The following is a 20,757-nucleotide window of genomic DNA, read 5'->3' as shown; positions in this document are numbered from 1 at the left end:
TCAGGAATAGCTACACCTCAGGCACTTTAAAATAGGAACATTTGTGAACAACTTGCATTCCAGAAATTCCGTCTATAAAGTGGAGATTACATCATATCACACAACTGAGTGATGAAAGCAATCAGTAACTGTGAAGTACTCAGACTCTAGACTGATAACTACTCACAGAAAGCTCCACAGCAATTGCAGACCTTGTCTTCTGCTCAGGCTTGAATACCATACAGTAAATACAGCATACGCTAATCAAAGAAGAGAAGGTGATAAGAACCATCTAAATAAACAAGCAGTTTTCATTCACTTCACTGAAGGCAAAGATCCTAGAGAAATACTACATAAAATTTTCTAAAATATTGTTTTGCTGCATTTACATTAGCATCCAAAATAAAGCTGTACCAAAAACTTTTATTTCGGTACTATTTTTTTTCAGTATCATTCACGTGCATGGGATGCTTGAGACTTTTCCTTTAAAGGCTACATCAAGACTCTGTATTTTCAAAATGTGCGTATTACCATGTCCACACTTAAGATTTCACATAAAAGTGCAAATATTCCTACTGCTGTTTGACAAATCTAATTTTTTACCACCTTTTTCATGTTTTGTTATTTTTAGTAAGTCTTGTTTTGGAAAATAAACAAACAAAAAAAAACCCGCAGCCAAAACACACCACACAAACCTTCACAGAGTTCATCCACTCCAATCCACCGCAGTGTTTTGACAGTTTGGCAACAAAACCCAAAAGTTCCATGCCAGTTTGTGCAGCCTCATTGTTCCCCGTGCCATGGTGTGCTCAGAATTGCTATTGATACAGAGCAAAACCTTGGGAGGTCTCTGTGGAAGGAATCTGCTCTAACTACAGCTAATATCCTGTATCTGCACTTTCCCTCAAGTATGTTTTTTCTGGAATGGATGACTGGAGTGTTTTTTTCTCAGGAAACAATTGCTAGATCATCTGTAGGGAGGTCAAGTACAAATGCTGAGAACTTGTCATCCTGAACATCTGTAAACTGTGACCTGACAAGCTATTTGAGCCTCACTTCAGACTATATAATTTCAATTTTTTAAGTGTAAAAGCAGGAGTCAGATCTTTTGAAAAATCTTCCTTCTCATGCCTATCAGCTGCCTCAAGAATGTAAACATTTAAAAAAAAAAAAAAGGAATCGATAATATAGAGGAAGAAAGTTTTTGCCTTTTGCTGGACCAGCACAAGTTTGATAAAAGTGTCTGCTAAGAGAAAGGTTCAACCAAAACATTTTTACACATTAGCAAATATATACTTTCAACTTGTGTACAGGATCAGCAGCCAGACTACAATACTTTATAGAAATACACCTCTTCTAAACCCAAAAAGGATCTCTATCCTTGAGAGTGAGATTAAAAGCATGTAAAATAGCAGAGTACTTAGATACTAAGCTAAGTTTTTAACAGATCTTAAAATACCCATCTCAATCAAGAAGAGATGGTGGCTTCAAAGAGCAAATAACATGGCTCCCCAAAAACTAAAAATTCTTGCTCAAGGATACACTAACTTGCCTGTACAAGTAAATATATGACCCAGCCTGTACATCCAGAAAGTTAGCTTGCTTTACTCAAGTACCTTAGCACAAACATACAAGCTGAGTCAAGTAAGAATATTAACTGAAGAGGAGTAAGTGGATCCAAAATCATCTATGGCTTTTCTGACCAGACTGCTTCATTATCTTCAGCATGACTGTTCCCACCCCAACTTTTTTATTTTTATTATTTATAATAATAAAAAAAATTATGCCGCAACAGCATTCCAAGAAATCCATCAGGTGCTCAGAGACAAGAATATGAAGAGTATCTTGAAATGAGACAGATATAGCAAAAGCCAGAGGAAAAAAATATCATCTGAATTCATTATGACTGTAAATACCTAAGAAACCAAAAGTAAAGTTACAGCTATTGAGCTTATTATCAAATATATCTAAGACTTCCCTTCACCATTTCCACAAATGTGTTGGAGCCCCCTTTCACCTACCAGTCTGTGAGGAATCTTCCCCAACTGTATACAAAGCAAAACCAACCAATATAGCAGGTTCCCCAAATCTCGCATCTATTTGGCTCTTCTGAAGACTTTGATAGCACTACTAGTTTCTTTGGAGAAAAAAATGCGTACATGTTTATTGCTTTTTAGATTATCCCATCAGATATATCTAAAGGCATGTCTCAAATGCACATAGCCTCTAGCAGTTATCTCAACAGCTTTAAATGCTTGGGCACCATTCCAGAAAGAATAGAGTCACAAGTATCACCTCATAAACCAGACAAACAATTACTACTTACTTCATTAATCTTTTCTCATCTTTCTGAATTCTGACCAGAATTTCAGATAACTTCTTTGTGGAAGCTAAGGGTATCACAAGCTTAAGGGTTTATTTTTCACCTTAATTTCAATCCTCCCCAGAGGAGTAAGATGTGTGACTGGTAAGTTTACATAGTCAAAGCATCCTACAAATATAACATGACATTAATCCTATTATGTCACTCAGAGACCACTTCTGCAGTCCTTTAGGTTGATTCAAAAAGGAAGATGAGTGACTCTTATCACATCACTCCACCCCTCCAACACAAACAAGCTTTACTAGCTTTTCTTATCCTTTTCATGCTCACCACTTCCCACCATCACTGCAGTAACCTAGACAGCTTCTTAAGGACCGAATTAAAGAGAATTAAATGCTTTAGTAAATGCAACTGTTAAAGTAGCTTACCAGTGCAGGCCATTGAATTTGTTTGATCTTTGATCCCTGAGTCTGGCTTGGGTCCTTTCTTTTCGCCCAGACTAGCTGGTACTCCACCAAGAAGGTTGCAAAATCTTCATAAACTTTAACCCATTCTCGCTTTTCCCATTCAAGGTCATCAAATTCCACATATACCTGGGGAAATGTAAAAAAGGAAAGGACATACATTATTGCATATACACAACATGTGTTAATCTACACAGTTTGCAATGCATACATTAAAAAATTTAATGCAGGTCTTTTTTTATTACCCATTTTAATGCTATGATTTTGAAATTATATAATCAGTTCCTGCACCACAGAAGACAGTTTTCTTGGCAGTGCATTTGTGCTGAAGAGAGGAGAGTTACATTTATTAAAACATTACCACTAACATTGGGTGTCTTATGAGTAAAAGACATTACACTAAGTATTTAATAGTAGCATTGAAATAATACATACCGCTATCTACATAATCAGTAAATTATAAGAATACATCTCATTTTCAGTTCAAATATATGTCATGTAATACAAACCAACCAACCAACAAAATGGTTTTAAGGGAAAAAGAAAACTAAGTCAATTGGAACACCACCACATAGGACATCCTGAGCCTGCAGACTTTGCTACAAGCAAGTCCAACACACAGCAGCTCACAGAAGCAGCTCCATTTCTTGCCGTTTCTGTCCTCCTGCAATCCGGCTCAGAAAACCAAACAAGAAAAAATAACACATTTGGTTTCCAGCTAGATTAATGTGGATCCAGTTTGTGTTTAATCTTGTGCTATCCCTGTCCATCCCCAGCACAGAACAGCTGTACCTTCTCCCTTCAGCTGCATTCACTAAACTACTAAGTTAAATACACCAAACCTTTTGTTTCCTCTTGTGCAGGGCAGAGGGATCTCAAAGCTATGCAAAAGCTACCTGCATTACCAAACACAACTCTGGTAAACCCATTACATTTCAAAATTACATAATTTATTTTACATTAAAAAATAACATAAGTTGTTCTCTTTTCGCATTTATGAGAAATTTCATAAAAAAAATCAGCTGGCAAAATATAAAAAAGTTGCTGATTGTTACACTAAGTGGAGAAGGAGGGAAATACTTTCCTGCCCTTCTGAACTTCAGCCCTCAGCCACACCCAAGGCAATTTCCAAAACTGGAGTTTCTTCCTCTATCTGCTTCTGAGAACTTAAAATCACTGTCACAGAAATATTCTTCTAACTCTGGTTAATTTTAGGCCTACAACATACTTTCTTGTCTAGACTTTCTGTCTCACACTTTCAAACATGTACTACGCAGTGCTCCTTCTCATCTTATCCTTCTCCCGAGTACACAAATTTCCACAAAGCCACTTCTCACTCCCATACCAAAGTTCATCATCCCAGTTTTCTCTCATAGATACTTTAAACCTATATTATTCCCACTCCATTTCCACACACGTTCCTTTTCCCTTCCCTCTTTAAAGCATCAGATCAAGAAGATCCTTTCACCTCCCCTGTTCTTTACTACAGCTATCACCTATTATTCTAACAAAGCAAGTAGAAAACAGCAGCAAAAACTGTTCACAAAAAACCTCCCACTTTTTAATAACTTACTTTCTAGAGACTAATTCTAAAATACCTAATAAAGTTGAGAACTATTAGTTTCTTAATCAAAAGAGTGAATAGGAACAGTAAACGGAAAACAGAGTAAAGCTTTAAAACACTGGCAGGAAAGCACATCATATCCCAAATCATTCTAGCAGCATTCGTTATCTTCTATTTGCAGCTACTTTGAAACCCTCTGGGAAAACATTTATTTGTAAATTTTGTCACTTGATCAATTGTAAAGACAACCTTCAGTGACAGTACAGTTAAAGGTCATTCTCTAAATTCACCTTCCTCCTGGCCTCTCCTCCTGCAAATTCCACTCAATTATTTTGGACCAGTCAAATCATTTTGTTTAAGTATCTGGAAAGACACTTCACTTAGGTAGTCTGTAGCAAGATGTTAAGAGGTTAAGCACCAGATTTCACACAGCAGCAGACTTTAAAAAATAGAAGGCAAGGGGTATCAAGTGAATAAATATTTTTGAAAAATACAGATAAGTCTAAAGCGAAGTTAGCAGTTTAGAAACAGCCACACTAAAACATATCGTATCTTCTGGACACTGGCCAAAACTTGTGGAAAGCTGTGATACAATCTAGTGTTTGTGTGCAAGTTTTACACCCCAAATAAACAAAATCCAGTACAGCGAGAGTGGGAGTTATTGCTGAGCTATCTGCAGAATCTCCTGGCACCATATAATTAGATCTGCAAAGGAGCAGTTCCAAGAAAAGTGGAGAATGGAGCGTGGCAGAGAGCCAGTCTGCCATTCCTCAGGGCACCATATTCTGCCTCTAGTATGATACACACACAATACTTGGGAATTACTTCTGCCAAGTTCCACCACTTTCACTTTTTCATGCCAAGACTGTTAACTGCTGGCTTTTTAAAGTTTATTTTTCAAAAGCAGAAGCAAGAGAGACAAAATGCAGTGCCCAGTTATTGTCCATTCTCTGTTTGGCTGGAAAATGAATTTTTCTAAGGCAACAGTAAAGCCTCTGAAGAATAGAGGCTTTTGCTTTCTCAGCACACTGACCTCCCACACAGAAACAAGCACTCTCAAACAGCAGAATTTATCAAAGGGAGTAAAAAGGGAAAAAGATGAGGAAAGGAAGCAACCTACGCCAACAAAATAAAATATAGAACCAAAGTTAGACCCTTTAAGGAGTGCAAAGCCTAAAAATATTTAATCTTTTTCGCTCCACTGACAGGATTCTATACAGCAAGAAACTCTATGACATTTGTCTCTCTAAGAATGAATGTTGATTTTGAGATTTTTCGCCAAATTTTGCTTCCTTGCCTTGTCAGCTATTTGTGCACAGATATTTTATGTTTGTGTTCCCAGAGCAGCTGAAGTCTTCTCACCACGTATGTGTTCTCTTGAATATAAAGGAGATATTCCCACTGGTATGATATTATATTTATAATTGGCATTAATGTGCTAATTTTGTAACTCATTGCTATTTTCCAACATGAAACAGCATAAGCGTTTAGCCTGCTTTTCCAAGTAAAGCAAGACAACAAATTTATTCCCAATGGAGTCAGCCAAGCAATTGCCACAAAATATTGTTATTTCAAAGCCCAAACACAACAATCATAATGAAATTCTCTACATGCAGCACTGTGATCCAGAGTTTTCCAGTCATTGCTGGTCTAAATAAATACGCCTGACCAAACAAATTCTGAAATGCTTTAGAACTGTCACAAAAGCAATGCTGACTTCCAAAAAATTTGACTTAAAATGTTAAAAAGCATAGTCCACGCATCATCCACTTTCTTAAAACTATTTGAGTGCATTGTTATCCAAGTTGTTTACTCTCTTAAGGGAAGACAGTACAGTTCCCACTTTATCACCTAACAATTGTTAGCAAAATGTTTATTTCTAGGAAGAAAAAAATCAAAGCAACCTTCCTGGAGATGTTTCCAATAGGGCTAGGAAAACACTACTTCTATACAATATAAATAGTCTTTCATCAACACCAGTTTGGCTACTGGCTTCAAGCAGAGCCTCAGAGTACATTGCACTGGGTTTCACTCATAACACTTTTATATTAAAGCAGATAGAATATTATGCCATGTTCATTTATTACACATATATACTTTATAAGCAAATTTTAAGTGTTGAGAACTGCAGACTCAAATGCTAAAAGTTATCCATGTAATTCAAACTTCTTAGCGATGCAACTTAAGATAGACCTAGACCTCTTAGCATGTAATCAAGATTCAAAAAGCGCTGTCAATTTTCCAACCTTGTGATGTATGGTCAAGTGAAAACACAAATGTAAACCTTGTATGTAATTTAACAGAAATATAATAACAAACAGACAACTGTAGAAAAGCATGTGTCAGTGGCAATAAATAGAGAATTTTTACTATAGGAGGGGTGTTTTGCTTTTACAATCTGTGATACCATCATCAAAGGAAAACAAAAATTTTCTGTTTGACACCTCCAAGTTATACAGAGTAACTAAAAGAATCGGAAACTACATTACAAGATGTCATGGCAAAATTAAAAATGCAAGTCAAATTTAGTTCTTCCCTTTCCATATTCCCCAATGTTAACTGCAACCTGCAAATTTTAATTCTGGGGAACAAGCATTCTATGGGATGCTTAAGAAAGGCTTATTCTTGGCCTAGTAACAAGGGTTCTGGGAGTTTCTTGTTTTTGAAAGAAAATCTACCTACAGAAAGAAAATCCAGGCAGCCAAGTGAGCAGGCAGTACCTCCTGCTGCTGCTCACAAAGGTGGATGGAAGCAGTGAGTCCAGGGATCCCACACTGAATGACCAATGGCAGTGATGGAGGTTTGAAATCAGCGGGAACATTTCTGGAGTTCTGAACCCTGGATGACTCTGACACCTACCTTGCTCAGCTCTGGTGTGCTTTCTCAGCATAGTGCACAGTTGAAAATTAAAACAAAGTACACTAGACTCTGAAAAACTTGTCCATCTCTTGATTGAGATGGATGTGATTGCCAAACATCTAGCTGGTACAAAACTAGGTATAAGCTAAGGATAGTTGTAAGTACATAGGGAATGGAGACAGTAAGGGTGCTTTTATAAAACTTTATCTTCTCATCCGGTTCCCTATATCCTTAACTTCTCAGGATTTTATAAATTGCTTCTTTCATGAAGATGGCATTACCCAGCAGTCAAGTGTTTCTAAATATATGTTAACCTAGTCAAATGCAATCAAAGAACAAGTTACTATAAAAAAAAAGAGCTTAATGCAGAAAAATTAGTACTCTGTTATGCAAATGCTACCATTTTCATTTTCCCATTTCCACATAAAAAAGTGGTGAAATTGCAACCAAGGGCAGTCAGGATTTTTCTTTAATAAAGTGCTTGCAATATTGCTTTTTGTTACCAAAATTTCCTCAGTCTTCCACATTAGCATTTCACAGTCACTCTACAATAAAAAAGCTCATAAAAAGCATTTTAAAATACATTGGCATTCCCCATATAACCTAAAAGCAACTGAAACAGCTGAAATAATATCAATAGATTGGTCTTTAACTAGGAAATATTTTAGTATTAAAAGATGGGGTTTACTACCTTCATATATTCATTAAAATAGGCAGCATTTTTACTGCAGATCTTACATGTTCATTCACTTATATTTGCAGTCAAGAAAATATCTAGTTTTGACAAAAAGTACTCAACATACTATGTGTTTTTTAGCTGGGGGAGAGATACTCACAATACCACAGAAAGTCTCTAGAACATTGGAAAACGTTCTTGACAAAACTGGTATTCCACAATTTAAGGAACATAACAGCTTGTCTGTAAAATGCAAGAGCCCTGCATCGAACTCTCAAGCACTAGAAAAAAAGGTTGTAGAACCAGATGTTTTACAGACATGAACACTGAAAACTCCTTAGAACATGGGATAAATTAGTATGTGAATTATTTTATGCTATTTCAGCTCTTAAAACATGAAATTGTTTGAAAAAATATTCAAATCTGCACATCTGTTTTGATTATTTGTGGAGTTTCCAAGAAGTAAAAATTTAAGGGCAGAAGATTTAATTTTCTATTAAAGGAAAAGAGAAAGTCCTGCTACTTTCAGATGAGCTGTGGAAATCAATGGTACAATTCCTCAAAAATTAAATCCTGTTTCATATACCCTACTACCATGAGACATCATACTGATAATTCTGAAGATTTAAATTCTCTGTTTATTCAAAAGAAAATGGAACATAGTATCCCAGCAGCAGTCCTCAATCATAAGCTGGAAAGTATACAAAAAGAGAGGCTAGTTCATTATCTGCAGAGTATTAGGTCTCTATTGGTTCAGGATTCACAACTGCTTGGAAACCTCTTGGAAACCTCTTTTTTTGTGGTACAAAATTATGCAGGAAAGCACCAAGACTTACTTCCTCCCACTGAAAGACCACACATAACAGCATCCTGCTACAGCTTGTCAAAAATGCAAGAAGACAATCCCTCCAAAAACACTATTCTCATTACTGAGGGAAGAATAAAATCTGCAGTCTCAGGATCATTTGCTCAAAACTTAAAAAACTATAGAGGAGCCTGTGTCATTGCTTGAGTCACACAGTGACAAACACACTCGAGCTGAGGCCACGCTTTTACTGACAACATTGCTCAATACATTTCTGAGATGGCAGAATAAGACAACCCTGTTCTCTCAACAGACTTCTGAATAAACCAGAGATACACACTCACTGGAAGAGTTTTTGAAATACAAAAATATATTAATTAAAATAAATAATAATAAATTATATTTTAAAATACATTTTGTCAAATATATGCCATGTGCAGAAGGGAACAAGGCCAGATGTAGCAAATACATGCTCCAATAAACATGGGTTTTCCAGGTAGCTTCCTTATATTAAGCTTTAAAACATAAATATCCTAAAAATACAGAGAGGTCTTGAAACAAAAACAATTATTTATTTCCAGAAAACATTAGTGTCAAGGTACATTACAGGGTAGGAAACAATCAACATGTACAGTTTATGGTTAATTTTCAAATCTTAATTCTGCATTCCTCAAAATACATGCTTGAACACTGACATAAAGTAGCAAAAAATGGTAGCAAAACTGAAAAAAAATACCAGTACTATTGCAACAGCCTGCTGCAGTCTGTAGCTTGGATTGCTAAGCAACCAGCACATCATGTAGAGCATGAAGTAGAGATAGCAGAGAAGATGACAGAATAAAAAAGCTTCCTACATGCATGCCCCAATACCATCCTTGAAAATAAAGAAAACCATCTAACACAAGTATGTGACTTTCATTCCCACAATTTAAAATGAATATTCTAAACAGAAAGATGAGGAGGAAAATATGATCTACACTGAAATGAAAGGAAAATAAATCCCATCCTTCTTGTATGTGAGTTTTAAACTGATTTATCAAAAAAAAGACTTCCCTCTAATAAAAAGATAATGTACAAGGCCGCCAAGTTTTACTTTACAAGCTATTTAAATCATTGTGTTTAAATTATTTGGCATACCTATTTTGTAAATCTTTTTCCAAATTCAGATCTTAACAGCAAAGTGAAGTGACACGCTGTCCTGGGTACAATGCAAAAATGTGTATTCTATCACCATCTGTTAAAATGTGGGAGGGGTGGTGATCCTTATCTCTGTAGGAGATATCCTCTGCTGATGTGCCATCTGATAAAATCAGGGGGGATGATCATCGTTATCTATTCACAACCCATCCTTCCTCCAGAAGATATATTCCGTTAATGGGCCATTAAGTCCTATTGTGTGACTGATAAGATTACATCATCCCATTGGGAGATGCCCCAGCCAGGGGGAGGAGCCAAGCCTTTCCTACCTAGATAAAAAACTGAGGTTTGGGATGCGAAGGCAGCCCTTTCTACAGGATCCCAGAGGAAAGTCGGACCTTTTCCACGTCATCACTGGATCTTCGGAGGAAAACTGCACCTTCTACAGGAGGACTGCAGCCACCATTTATACAGACTGCTACCAACACCCTGACTGACAGGGTGTCAGGTTGTATTTCTGACTGTGTCGGTGGTTTTTCTTTTATATTATTGCATGTATTTTATTTTTTCTCTTTTCTCCTATTAAATTGTATGACTGAGTTGGAGTCTCACACTGGTTTTACTTTCAAACCAACACACATGTAAACCAGAAATTAAATCCTGACTCTACTGGGCTTACAAAGAAATCAAAGTCAAGTAGTCCCATTTGAAAGACATTTTACATTCCAGAAATTTACTGTATTACTTATCCCACATGAGAAATAGAAGTGACTTACTATTTTAAGAAATAATAGCCTATTGAATCAGAAATAGGTAAAATATGGACATCACAAAGAAACTTCCTGGCCCTTCAGGCTTGAAAAACGCTTTCAAATTCTTTTAACTATTACACAACATATTTACTATACATGAATTTCTAAATGATCATGTCTAAAATCAGTAGTTAAGAAGCACACATACTATAGAATGCCTACGCATTCAATTTAAAAATAGATTTTAGTTTTCAAATCAGATGTTATTTTAAATAAGATAAACTAAAAGCCAATTAAAAACTTTAGTGATTTAGATGACTTGTTAAAAGCAATTCATCTGTGCTTATACTAGCATCTGTAATGTCACACTAAAAAGACTAATACCTGTCACTTAATAAGGAACCATTATTGCTATGTTTCAATTTTTAAAATACTATGCTGACTTTAAACTGTATATATCTGTCATTTGAAGATGCAACTAAAACCAATAAAAAATAACTATCAGACTATATCAAATACTAAATATTAATGGATTTAAGTCCATTTTCACAACGTAATGGCTTATTAATGAAGACAAAGCTTGTCCACCAGGCCATCAGCAATCACAGTGCATTATAGGAAACTAAATTAAAGCATATGGTAAAAGGAATGGGTTATGTCCGAGTCAGAATTCATCAATTGCTATTGTTCCTCATCCCCAATCTGAGATAGAAACAGAATTCTGCCTCTCTGAGGCAGGAAACTTAACCAAAACAACCTGGCTGTTGCTTTAGCTAGCAAGGTATGGCTACAAAGCCACTCACGAGGAAACAGCTCAGCTTCAGTCCTCCTGAGAGTCTACACACACAGTCTAAATGCACAAAGCTGGCACTTTGAAGGTGATCAGGACCTGAGCAGGGAGCTACAATTACCCGAGTTTTTCTGATGTATCACCCCAGCTGAATAGCGCAAACCTGAAGCACTGCTTAAAGCAAGAGAGGTGCTAAAAGCACAGGACTTTCCCTATTTCCACCAAGACAATCCAATCAGCCATCTTCAATAGGTGAGGAGCCAAAACACCCATCTTTCCAAGCTTCAAAGGAAACCCTAAGGACTAACCCTGACTAAGGACCTAAAAGTACTTATCAGTATCCACCCAGAGGTTCAACCTGATTTATATGCTGCTAGAAAAAGCGGTGTCCTCCCAAATCCACAGTGCAGACATTGATTAAAGACTGCACTTTTGTGACAATTGATAAAAGATTCGTGTTAATCACAAAAGCATTGGGGTTTGCATAAACCAGAATACTAAGCTCTGAAGTAAAGCTGGACACTAGATAAAGGAAATTATATGATTAAATAATTCTTTTTAAAATCACCTTGTTATGTTATATTATATTGCATTATGTTACATTACATTATGTTATATTGTGTTATGTTTTTCAAATAAGTTGTATCGGCTACCAGCTTGCGAAATCAGACTTCCCAAAAAGCCCTTCCTACCTTTGTCTAATCAATACTGCCTATCCCAAAAACCAGACTCCCAGAACTTCTCTGATGGTTATCTACAAAGACCAGACCTCCAGAACTTCCCTGGTGGTCATCTACAAGAACTGGATGGCTATCTGTGACTAATTATCACCCAAAGGCTTTGTGAATTTGTGAACAACAAGAACCCACAGTAAAAGAAGAGGCTGCAAACCAAGGTTTGGTGGAGAGTGGAGTGGGCGGCGACCCCTCGCGTTCCCCAGCGCGCTGCTTGCTCTTTCTATATCAAATAAAGCAATCTAAAATTTTGCTGAATATCGAGACATTTGTCTCTCATTTATAACAATTTGGAACAGTAAATCTTTATTTGAAGTGAAACAGAAGAGAGACTGTAAGAGAAAAGCAAGGTTTTGAGATGAACTTTTGATACTCATACTTCGGAATTCAGCCTAGGAAAGACTAAGAGCCTCTCAGCTGCTTTGCATGCCCGTTTCATTCTCCAGACAGCAAGCCAAACAAACTAGGAGTGGGCTCACAAACAATTTCTTTTTTGTCAGATAAAGCCAGATATATCAAAAAGATACCAGCAAATCGTTAGCATAGTGACAAATCACCAGAAGAAGCTGGCTGGTAGATTTTGTTTGTACTGGAGACATTTTCTCAAGGCCCAGCTCATACCAACAGCAAACAATCCAGCAGACAAATTGACTCAATTCATTGCTTTCTTTGGTCACCTTACAGGAATGAAGAGAACTATGGAGGACTATTCCACAAGTAACCAGGCAGGAGAAAAATTCAGCAACCAAAATGAGACAGTATATTGGAATTTTTATAAATTATTGTCAATTCAAAAATGGTAATTTTCTGTATTCCAACAACATAGTATTTGCTCTTGTAACCAAGACTTAACCTTAGGCAACAAGCCAACCAAACCAATCTCAGCAAGCAGATGAGAAAGTAGCAGTAAAAGTAACAATAATCATAATCTTCTGAAGCAAGACAAAATGTCAGTGAAATATTTATCTAATTCACTGATCATCTGCTAAAATCTTTGGAGTTATTTTCTAGGCCTTTTTTCCATTATAAGAGGTCCAGAATATTTGAGTAGGGAAGTCAGTGTACTCTATCAATTACTTTAAAGCTTTATCTCTTATTAGAGATAAAGTAATTCGCTGTCCTCTTTCCTCCACTTCACATGCTATCTATAACCACACTGCAAACTGTTTGTCCTAGTTCCAGACAAAACCACATCTAAGCAGAACAATAAAGACAGTTCCTAAGTTCTTCCTAGCTAGGATGTGGAGATATCTGACTTGGGCTGTTTTGTTCAAGCTCTAGTTTTTTTGAAATCTGAATTCTTAAAGTCTTCTCTTGTAGTTTTGTGACTGTATTAGTGCTATCTCACAAGATGAATGACTGTTTTGTTGTTTAAAAGTCTACTTCATGCTACCACTCCAGCCTTTGAGTTTCAGCATCCTCTACAAGTCATCTTTCAGTACTACATCTCTGTTTCCTTCACGCTTGTATAGTTCTTCACACTGGAGAGTCATCATTCACTCAAAAAGACTCCCATATCATTTTTCTGATGTAACTAAAAACTTGAAGACACCTGCTAACAAAAGATTCATAAACAAAACTTACCCAGGTCTACTTCTTTCCTAAAGGTTAAATGCAGTATTAGACAGAAAAGTAAGATCTGTACTCAAGAGGTTGAAGTTTCAAAGGGTTAACATATAGACTTTTAAGGTCTCTATGATCTTGCTTTATTTTTCCAACTGATATCAAACTGCAAGGCTAGACTTTACAGAGAAGAATTGTGTCATTACAGTTCAAAGTTCACCAGTGCATAAATGTCCACAAACTGGGAACAAAGTTCATTCAACTCTGAACTGAGATATCTACAACTATTACTAAAAGGTCAGAGGAGATGAAGAGCGAGGCTGGTGGCACACATGAGCAAATATGACATCAGGAAACAGCCTGCCAAAGTTAAGCAACATTTTGGGATCAGGAGGGGAAATGCAACCACAGCTTCCTGGGGTTTCAGACTGTCTTAATCCACATCCTCAATCTGCTCTTTGCCATAATGGCCACTCCTGAGTCACAGATACCTAAGTGTCTGAGCAAAAAAAATTACACCTCTATAAATTATAATACATATATATACAATATATAATACTGTATATCTATAATATATAATTGTCTATATAATATATAATGTATAATATATATATAATGTATATAATATATAATGTATAATTGTATATATAATATATACAATATAATACAATAAATATAGAAATACAACAGCACGATAAGTAATTTAGGAAATCATCTTTTCCATTTCACAATCTTAAGGAGATTGTTTACATCAGAATGAAGACATTAGCAATGTGGACAGTCTGGTCCCTACTTAATAAAGCACTTATCTTTTGCCAATGTATTTCAAAAGTATTTTAATAGTAATTCCTTCTGTTTGGCTTTTTTATTAAAAAAAAACAAACAACAAACCAAGAACTTTATTCACTGATACTGAGTCGGGAGGTTCTGCCCTCACTCCATGACAGCAAACAAGTCACAACGTCTGTGCTTCATAACCATCCTCTAGGCCAAGGGTACAATCACTTTGGCCCAGTGTTGCCCCCTCTGACCACAAATTCCTTGGGAACTGAGATTATTTTACATGACACTGAATGTATTGCAGATTGAATGTCGGTAGATTTTCAGGTGCAACTAAAGTGTTACAAGACAAATCAGGCTGGATCATAGAACTACAAAGACAAGCAGCTCCTCTGAACAACTGCCCACTTTCTTGTTGCAGCTGCTAAGGCTACAGCACAGCAAGAATTGCCTCAAATAAACAGAATTACTGATGCAGAAAAGCTTCAGGAAAACAGGTGAAAAGCATTTAAGGTTACAGAAATCACTCATGATACATACATGAAAATTCAATGTGTTTGTCTACTAGTGTTTTTCAGAAGAGAGACTTTTGCTCTGTCATCTAACATCACTTTTTGTCCTTCAGCGAAGTTTTTCAAAAATATAAGGTCATTTAACCTTTTATATCTTGAGTATTAACAAACTTATTTCAGTATCACAACTGTCCAAACTACAGAGAAATGTTTGCTTTTTACCTTAATCGCATGATTGTTTTAAAGCTTATAGCATACCTTTTGTTAATTAGAAATTGTCCTAGAAATATCCGAAGTAGTTCAACTCAAAGAAGTGAAAGCAACAAAATACTATGCATTTTCCGCTCTCCTAGTAACTCCTTTCAAAGACCTTTTCAAAGAAGGAAAAATAGATCCATTGTTAAGACCAACAGAACAACAGATCCAACAGGTAACACAACCAAACCCTTAGTGCTTAAGGCCAGAAGTAAAGATATTAGAGCAAAATATTGGCAATGAGTATACATCAAAAGCTGCCTAATGAACCAAATTAATCACCTTAATTACTGCATTAGCCATCTCTGCATAATTTTCTAGTGAAAAAGTCTGACACTCCTTGTCACAACAGGAAGGATAGTATTTTTGAATAAATGGCATTTTAAAGAAGATTGTGATGATAAATTTTTAAAAAGAAAGTTTGTTTATGCACGGTGGTTTTGTAGACTGTAACTATCAGGTCTGTGACTGGGATTAAAGAAAACCGTCCTCCCTGCAATTGAAAATGCTGCAGAGAAGAGAATAAAAAAGCATTAATTCAGAATGGTACCTAATTTTCTCACCATCTGTTCAAGATTCTGGAACAAAACAAGGTTTACTGTATGCCCAAGACAGCTTTTAGTGCTAGAAAAGATACATGCTATAAATGTACCACAAAACGAATACAGGTACTCTTTACTTCTCTTTTCTCCCCTTTATTTCCCCACTATAATCTTGCTTATTTAATTAAGATATAGTTTTTTGAATTCCCTGAATCAACCATTCCTATACACAAAAAATACAGGACAACTTCCCACAAGTTTTCAGCACTCATATGTATTTGCAAGTTTATTTTCTGAGGAGCTCCTTGAATTCCAATAATCACTTATGCTCAGAATCTTTAAAAGCATCTATGAATGTAACCAAGTCCTCTTTTGTAACAAATGTTAGCACAACTTTATCTTCTGCAAGCTCTCTGAATCAGAAAACACCTTGAAAACAAACAAAACCATCCCACAAACTGCAATTGATTGTGTACCTACAGTTACACAGAATACATACAAGACTTCTGTAAAGACATCAGGAAACCAGGTAGGGCCTTCATGACCTCCAGAGGTAACTCAAGCAACGCCAGCCTTCCTGAAGTGAACAATTTGTATTATGTATTATGTATTATTGTATTATGATAAATCAGTGCAAGAGAAGATAGAGCATAGTCACGTCACATTTGTTCCTATTCTCTTAGGGAATGAGCAATAAAATTACTGTTCAAATTAAGGGAAATGTGTTCCCTTCAGGAAAATGAACACACTGTAAGATATTTTCGACTATAGTCATCACCTGCAAAACTCTTCGTGGTATCAGATAACTGCAGTTTTCACTGATAGTGATAAAGAAGGTAATCTATTTTCAAAACATATCAGAGAATGACAACTGAGGTTTCTACCTTGCTTTACAAAACACCTTCTGCTTCTCTCTATAAACTGTTTAAAATCTGGATGTTATTTCTAAATCTGTCTCATTTCCTTGTGAATTATATGCAAAAATATACCTTCTGCTGCAATCAACTTACTGTACACAAGAAAGGAAGAATTACTCATGTGAAAAACTCTATTTAGCATTCAAGACAAAAATGCAAGACAGAGAAGTCTGTCTCCTACAGTCAACAAACATTAATACTGGAATAAATTAAAGGAATATGCAATAAATACTTTTGAAAGTAATAATCATTATTGGATTCCTTACAGCTTTTTGGTTCAGTTATGTCACTGTGATACAAATACCGTAATTATGAAGAGTTTTAAGCACAGCCAAGACCTGCAACCTTGCAACTTTGATACTGATATACCTTGAGTAGACAGCAGTTGCCAGCATTTCAGACAGGTACATAAACCAATACGTTTTTCTCCCATGCCTTTCACCTACTACAAAACCAGTAAGATCAAGAGCCTTTACTCCCCAGTCATTCCATTAAAAAAAAAAAAAATAAGGGAAGGATGGAATGCCACAGTTAAAGCGATTTTCTTAAGTCTCCCTCTCAGGGTGAGAAGGAAATCCTCACTATGAACCAGACAAACAAATATTTCACCCCCTCAGGGAATCAGTTCAGTTCTACCATGTCCACTACCTCATGTTTAGATTACAAAACGAAGGCTGAATAAACAAGACAGAGAAGCAACATGAAATGTGCTACATACAAGCAAGGACAGCTTTGCTAGTTTTGCTTATAAAAAGGAATCAGAATATTAGTTATATCCCAAAAAAACTTCATCTGATTTGGTACATAGAATTTTAGATAACAAAATGAGCTGCCAAGGAATTTTGGCACAAATTCATGGGAATCATAAAATAAAGAAACATACCTGACAAGTTCCATAGCACTGGAAAAATTAAGTGTTCTTGACACTGAGAGCAAAGGGCAAAGATTTCCAGGCTTTGTAATGTGTGTGGCTTCTCTCACCATCACATCCCTTCCCTCCTAATATTCAAGTTAAAAAAAAAAAGAAAGCAAGCAAATAAAAAAACCAAGCCAAAACAAACAAAAAAACAAACAAAAACAAACAAAAAAAAACCACACCAAAAAAACAGCAACAAAAACAAAACAACAAAAACCAACCATATTTTCACAGGATATGGATACACTGGATACATTTTGCCCAAGAATCCACAATAACAGGACTGCTTGTCAAGACTATCCATTGCTTTCAATAGTCTATTTCCTTAACATGTTTTCTGCACCCAAAATGATAATGATAACAAAAAACTTTAGAACTCCACCCAATCAAATTTTTTTAAAAGTGCACAAGTATACAGGGTATCTAATGCCAAGACAAGATCAATTATCTTGTAATTATTTGATTTTTAAATTCAGAACCAGAAATAGACAACTTAGTAATTAGTAATTTTTCTCATTTTAAAGTTCTAATCCTTTAAATAATTATTTTTTCCACATGCATCACACGGAAAAACAATTGTAAAGGTCTGAGGAAAGCCAGCACCCGCAGGAAAGGGTTTAATCTGGTAACTGGTGGTTTTGCTGAGTTATTCAACACATAAATCTCTTATTAAGTCCCACCTCTTTCCTTTAGTTCTAACCGTTGGAGTTTGAGAAAACAGACCTTTTTTCATGCTAAATTCCCACCACTAAGCAGCTGAATCTCCTATATTGCTTAGGAAACTGTTCGTGAGAGCAGACTTCACATGGAGTCATGCAACATCCTGTTCCAAGCCAAATGCTCCAGATGGGATATGTTTCACTGCTGCCTCCCCTTCCCCAGCCCATTTAAGCTCATTCTTTTTTCTTTGAAAGCATTTATCCCAAACTGATGCTGTAACAGCATGCTAAAAATGACCTTTTAAGAAAAATGCAGACAAACTAAACTTACTTAAAATCTAAATGTCTTTACTACAAAAAGAAAAAACATACACCACTTACATTATCAAAATATTTCCATTAGCTAACCAATTAGCAAAACGATGCATATAAGAAAATAAATTACTTGATGCAGCTCTATTCTGCAGGAAGATATGCCTTGTTTCAAGAAGTTTACTAATCATTTAAAAGCTTAATATTGTCACGCACATTACTAATCTAATGGAAGTTCTCATCAACATAAGGAAAAAAACAGTCTAGTCGTCTGATCACTCTGAATGCGGGCAATTTCTCAAACATCTGCTAAAGGTCAGATTTCCACTGCATGGAACCAATCAGTGCAGCTACACAACAGTTCCAGCACCATTGGAAGTGCCAAACAAAGACCACTGTTTTACATAAGCAAAGAAACTCAGCCTGAAATCTTCCAAAACACTACCAGCAAAGTTTTTGCTCCCATCACCACATAGTACTTGTCTACCTGGTGGTGACTGTTAAGATTTATTCTACTTTTGCTTTTTGGAGCAGAACAAAGTTACTTAAAGTCAGCCCGTTTTTTCCAACATTATGGAGGGGAAAAAAAGGGGACTTTACTTAAATGAAACAAAGTTTCAGAAAAATGAATACTGACATAACTGATGTCTTTGTTTCAACTCAGTGACTTCAATAGCAGGCCCCCCGCCCCGAGATCTAAAAATCAGATCTCAAAGTTAAGGAACAGTTTGAAATCATAAAGTTCTGCCCTAAGATCTTTACTAAGCAACCTCAGAAATATAATCCAAATATTCTAACAGATTAGGGAATTGTTGACTCCTGCTGATCTAATTTCAGCAGCTTATCACATGTCATAAAACCAGTCCTTTAGGAAGAGTCCACAGAAGAAATAAGTGATCACTTCCAATACTACTGAAAAGCCGACCTTGTTCTATTTTTACGCATAAAACATTATTTTTATATACGGATAACACGGCATTGATTTACAAGTAAAGCCTTCTACACATGGAAGAGAAGGGCCAGTAACAAAGCAATCTGATGGAATTCAGGGCATTATTTTATGTTAATTATGTGTTGCTAAATGATCTTTAAACTACAAATTTAGGCTTCTTTTCTAAAATAAGCCCAGTGGTTCTCTATTAGCTCCTAACCCCCAGTCCTCCTTGCCACAGCTGGGACAGACCTACCAAATGGTCCAAAGTCCAGCGCCCAAGGGGCACCACACTCCTTACAGAGGGACTGCTCCCTTGGCAAATCCAAACAGAAGCACCATGCCAGGAATCAGGACCATCTGTGGGTCGGAGAAGATGTGGTCCTACGTGAAAGGAGAGGGCTGTACAGCAGACACATACAGTGGGGCATGGGAAAAGGGGCCAGCACTCCCACAGCAAGACGAGGTTCACTAGAAAGGACTGTTTAACAGCAGAAACAGCAAAATAATGGAAGTATAGACTGCTTCTACAGACACCTACCAGAAAGTTTTAATGGTATGATAAAACTTGGTATTATCCAAGACACAAAGATGAAATTATTAAAACTGTATTTAAATACATCTCTCAAATAAAAGACTCTCTGTTAGTTGGTTTGGGTTGTTTTGGGGGTTTTTTTATTGCCTTATTAAAGCTGAACAGCAATAGGACATGGGAATATTTCAAGGAGACAGTTATTTCTCTATATTAGTTCCACGTATTCTTTGAAAAATGCATTCAACTCCTTTGAGCAACCTTTTTTCCTGATTGTTTCCTGCCTGATCTAGCTGTTAGTGTCTGAGCAGATCCCATTTTCGTGGGACACTTAGGGTACAGAGTTTTGTCACATTTCCAAAAATGGAAGGCAGACATAGAAAGGGCTGTCAGTGTCCAGCTATCTCCTAACTTTCAACCACTCAATCAATTCTCCATTCAAGAAAAGTCAAGAATATGAACAGACATCTGTATGAGATACTTCAGAGAAGAGCACAAGGACCAGTAAGTTTCTGCCATGCTCTGTGTTTCTTTCAGCAGGTCTGAAAGGGATTTCTTCAAATGATATTTAGAAGCAGCATTATAGCCCATAAGGGAAGATGCAGCAATACACGTACCAATGGCAAATCTTAGTAAGGATCACAGATAAATGACAGCTTGCAGAATTTTGGTGCTTTTATGTGTAAGCATTAGCAACTGCATTGATATACTTGAATATAGATTTTATTTTTAAAAATATTGTACTCAAGAAGCCA

The 20,757-nt window shown here is 36.3% G+C and overlaps 1 protein-coding gene across 3 annotated transcripts in view; it reads right to left on the bottom strand.

Moving 5' to 3' along the window:
• Positions 1 to 20,757, bottom strand: part of JMJD1C (jumonji domain containing 1C) — a 168,044-nt gene that overhangs the window by 105,906 nt on the left and 41,381 nt on the right. For all 3 annotated transcript variants that reach the window (XM_088168776.1, XM_014882317.2, XM_088168778.1), the window contains exon 2: positions 2,731 to 2,895. In XM_088168776.1, the coding sequence (XP_088024902.1) occupies positions 2,731 to 2,895 (165 nt within the window). The remainder of the gene's footprint in view (positions 1 to 2,730; positions 2,896 to 20,757) is intronic.

The sequence above is a fragment of the Sturnus vulgaris genome, chromosome 8 (genome assembly GCF_052056855.1).
Source record: "Sturnus vulgaris isolate bStuVul1 chromosome 8, bStuVul1.hap1, whole genome shotgun sequence".
Lineage (NCBI taxonomy): Eukaryota > Metazoa > Chordata > Aves > Passeriformes > Sturnidae > Sturnus > Sturnus vulgaris.
The sequence above is the reverse complement of the archived record's forward strand: the minus strand, read 5'-3'. Positions and strand labels throughout refer to the sequence as shown.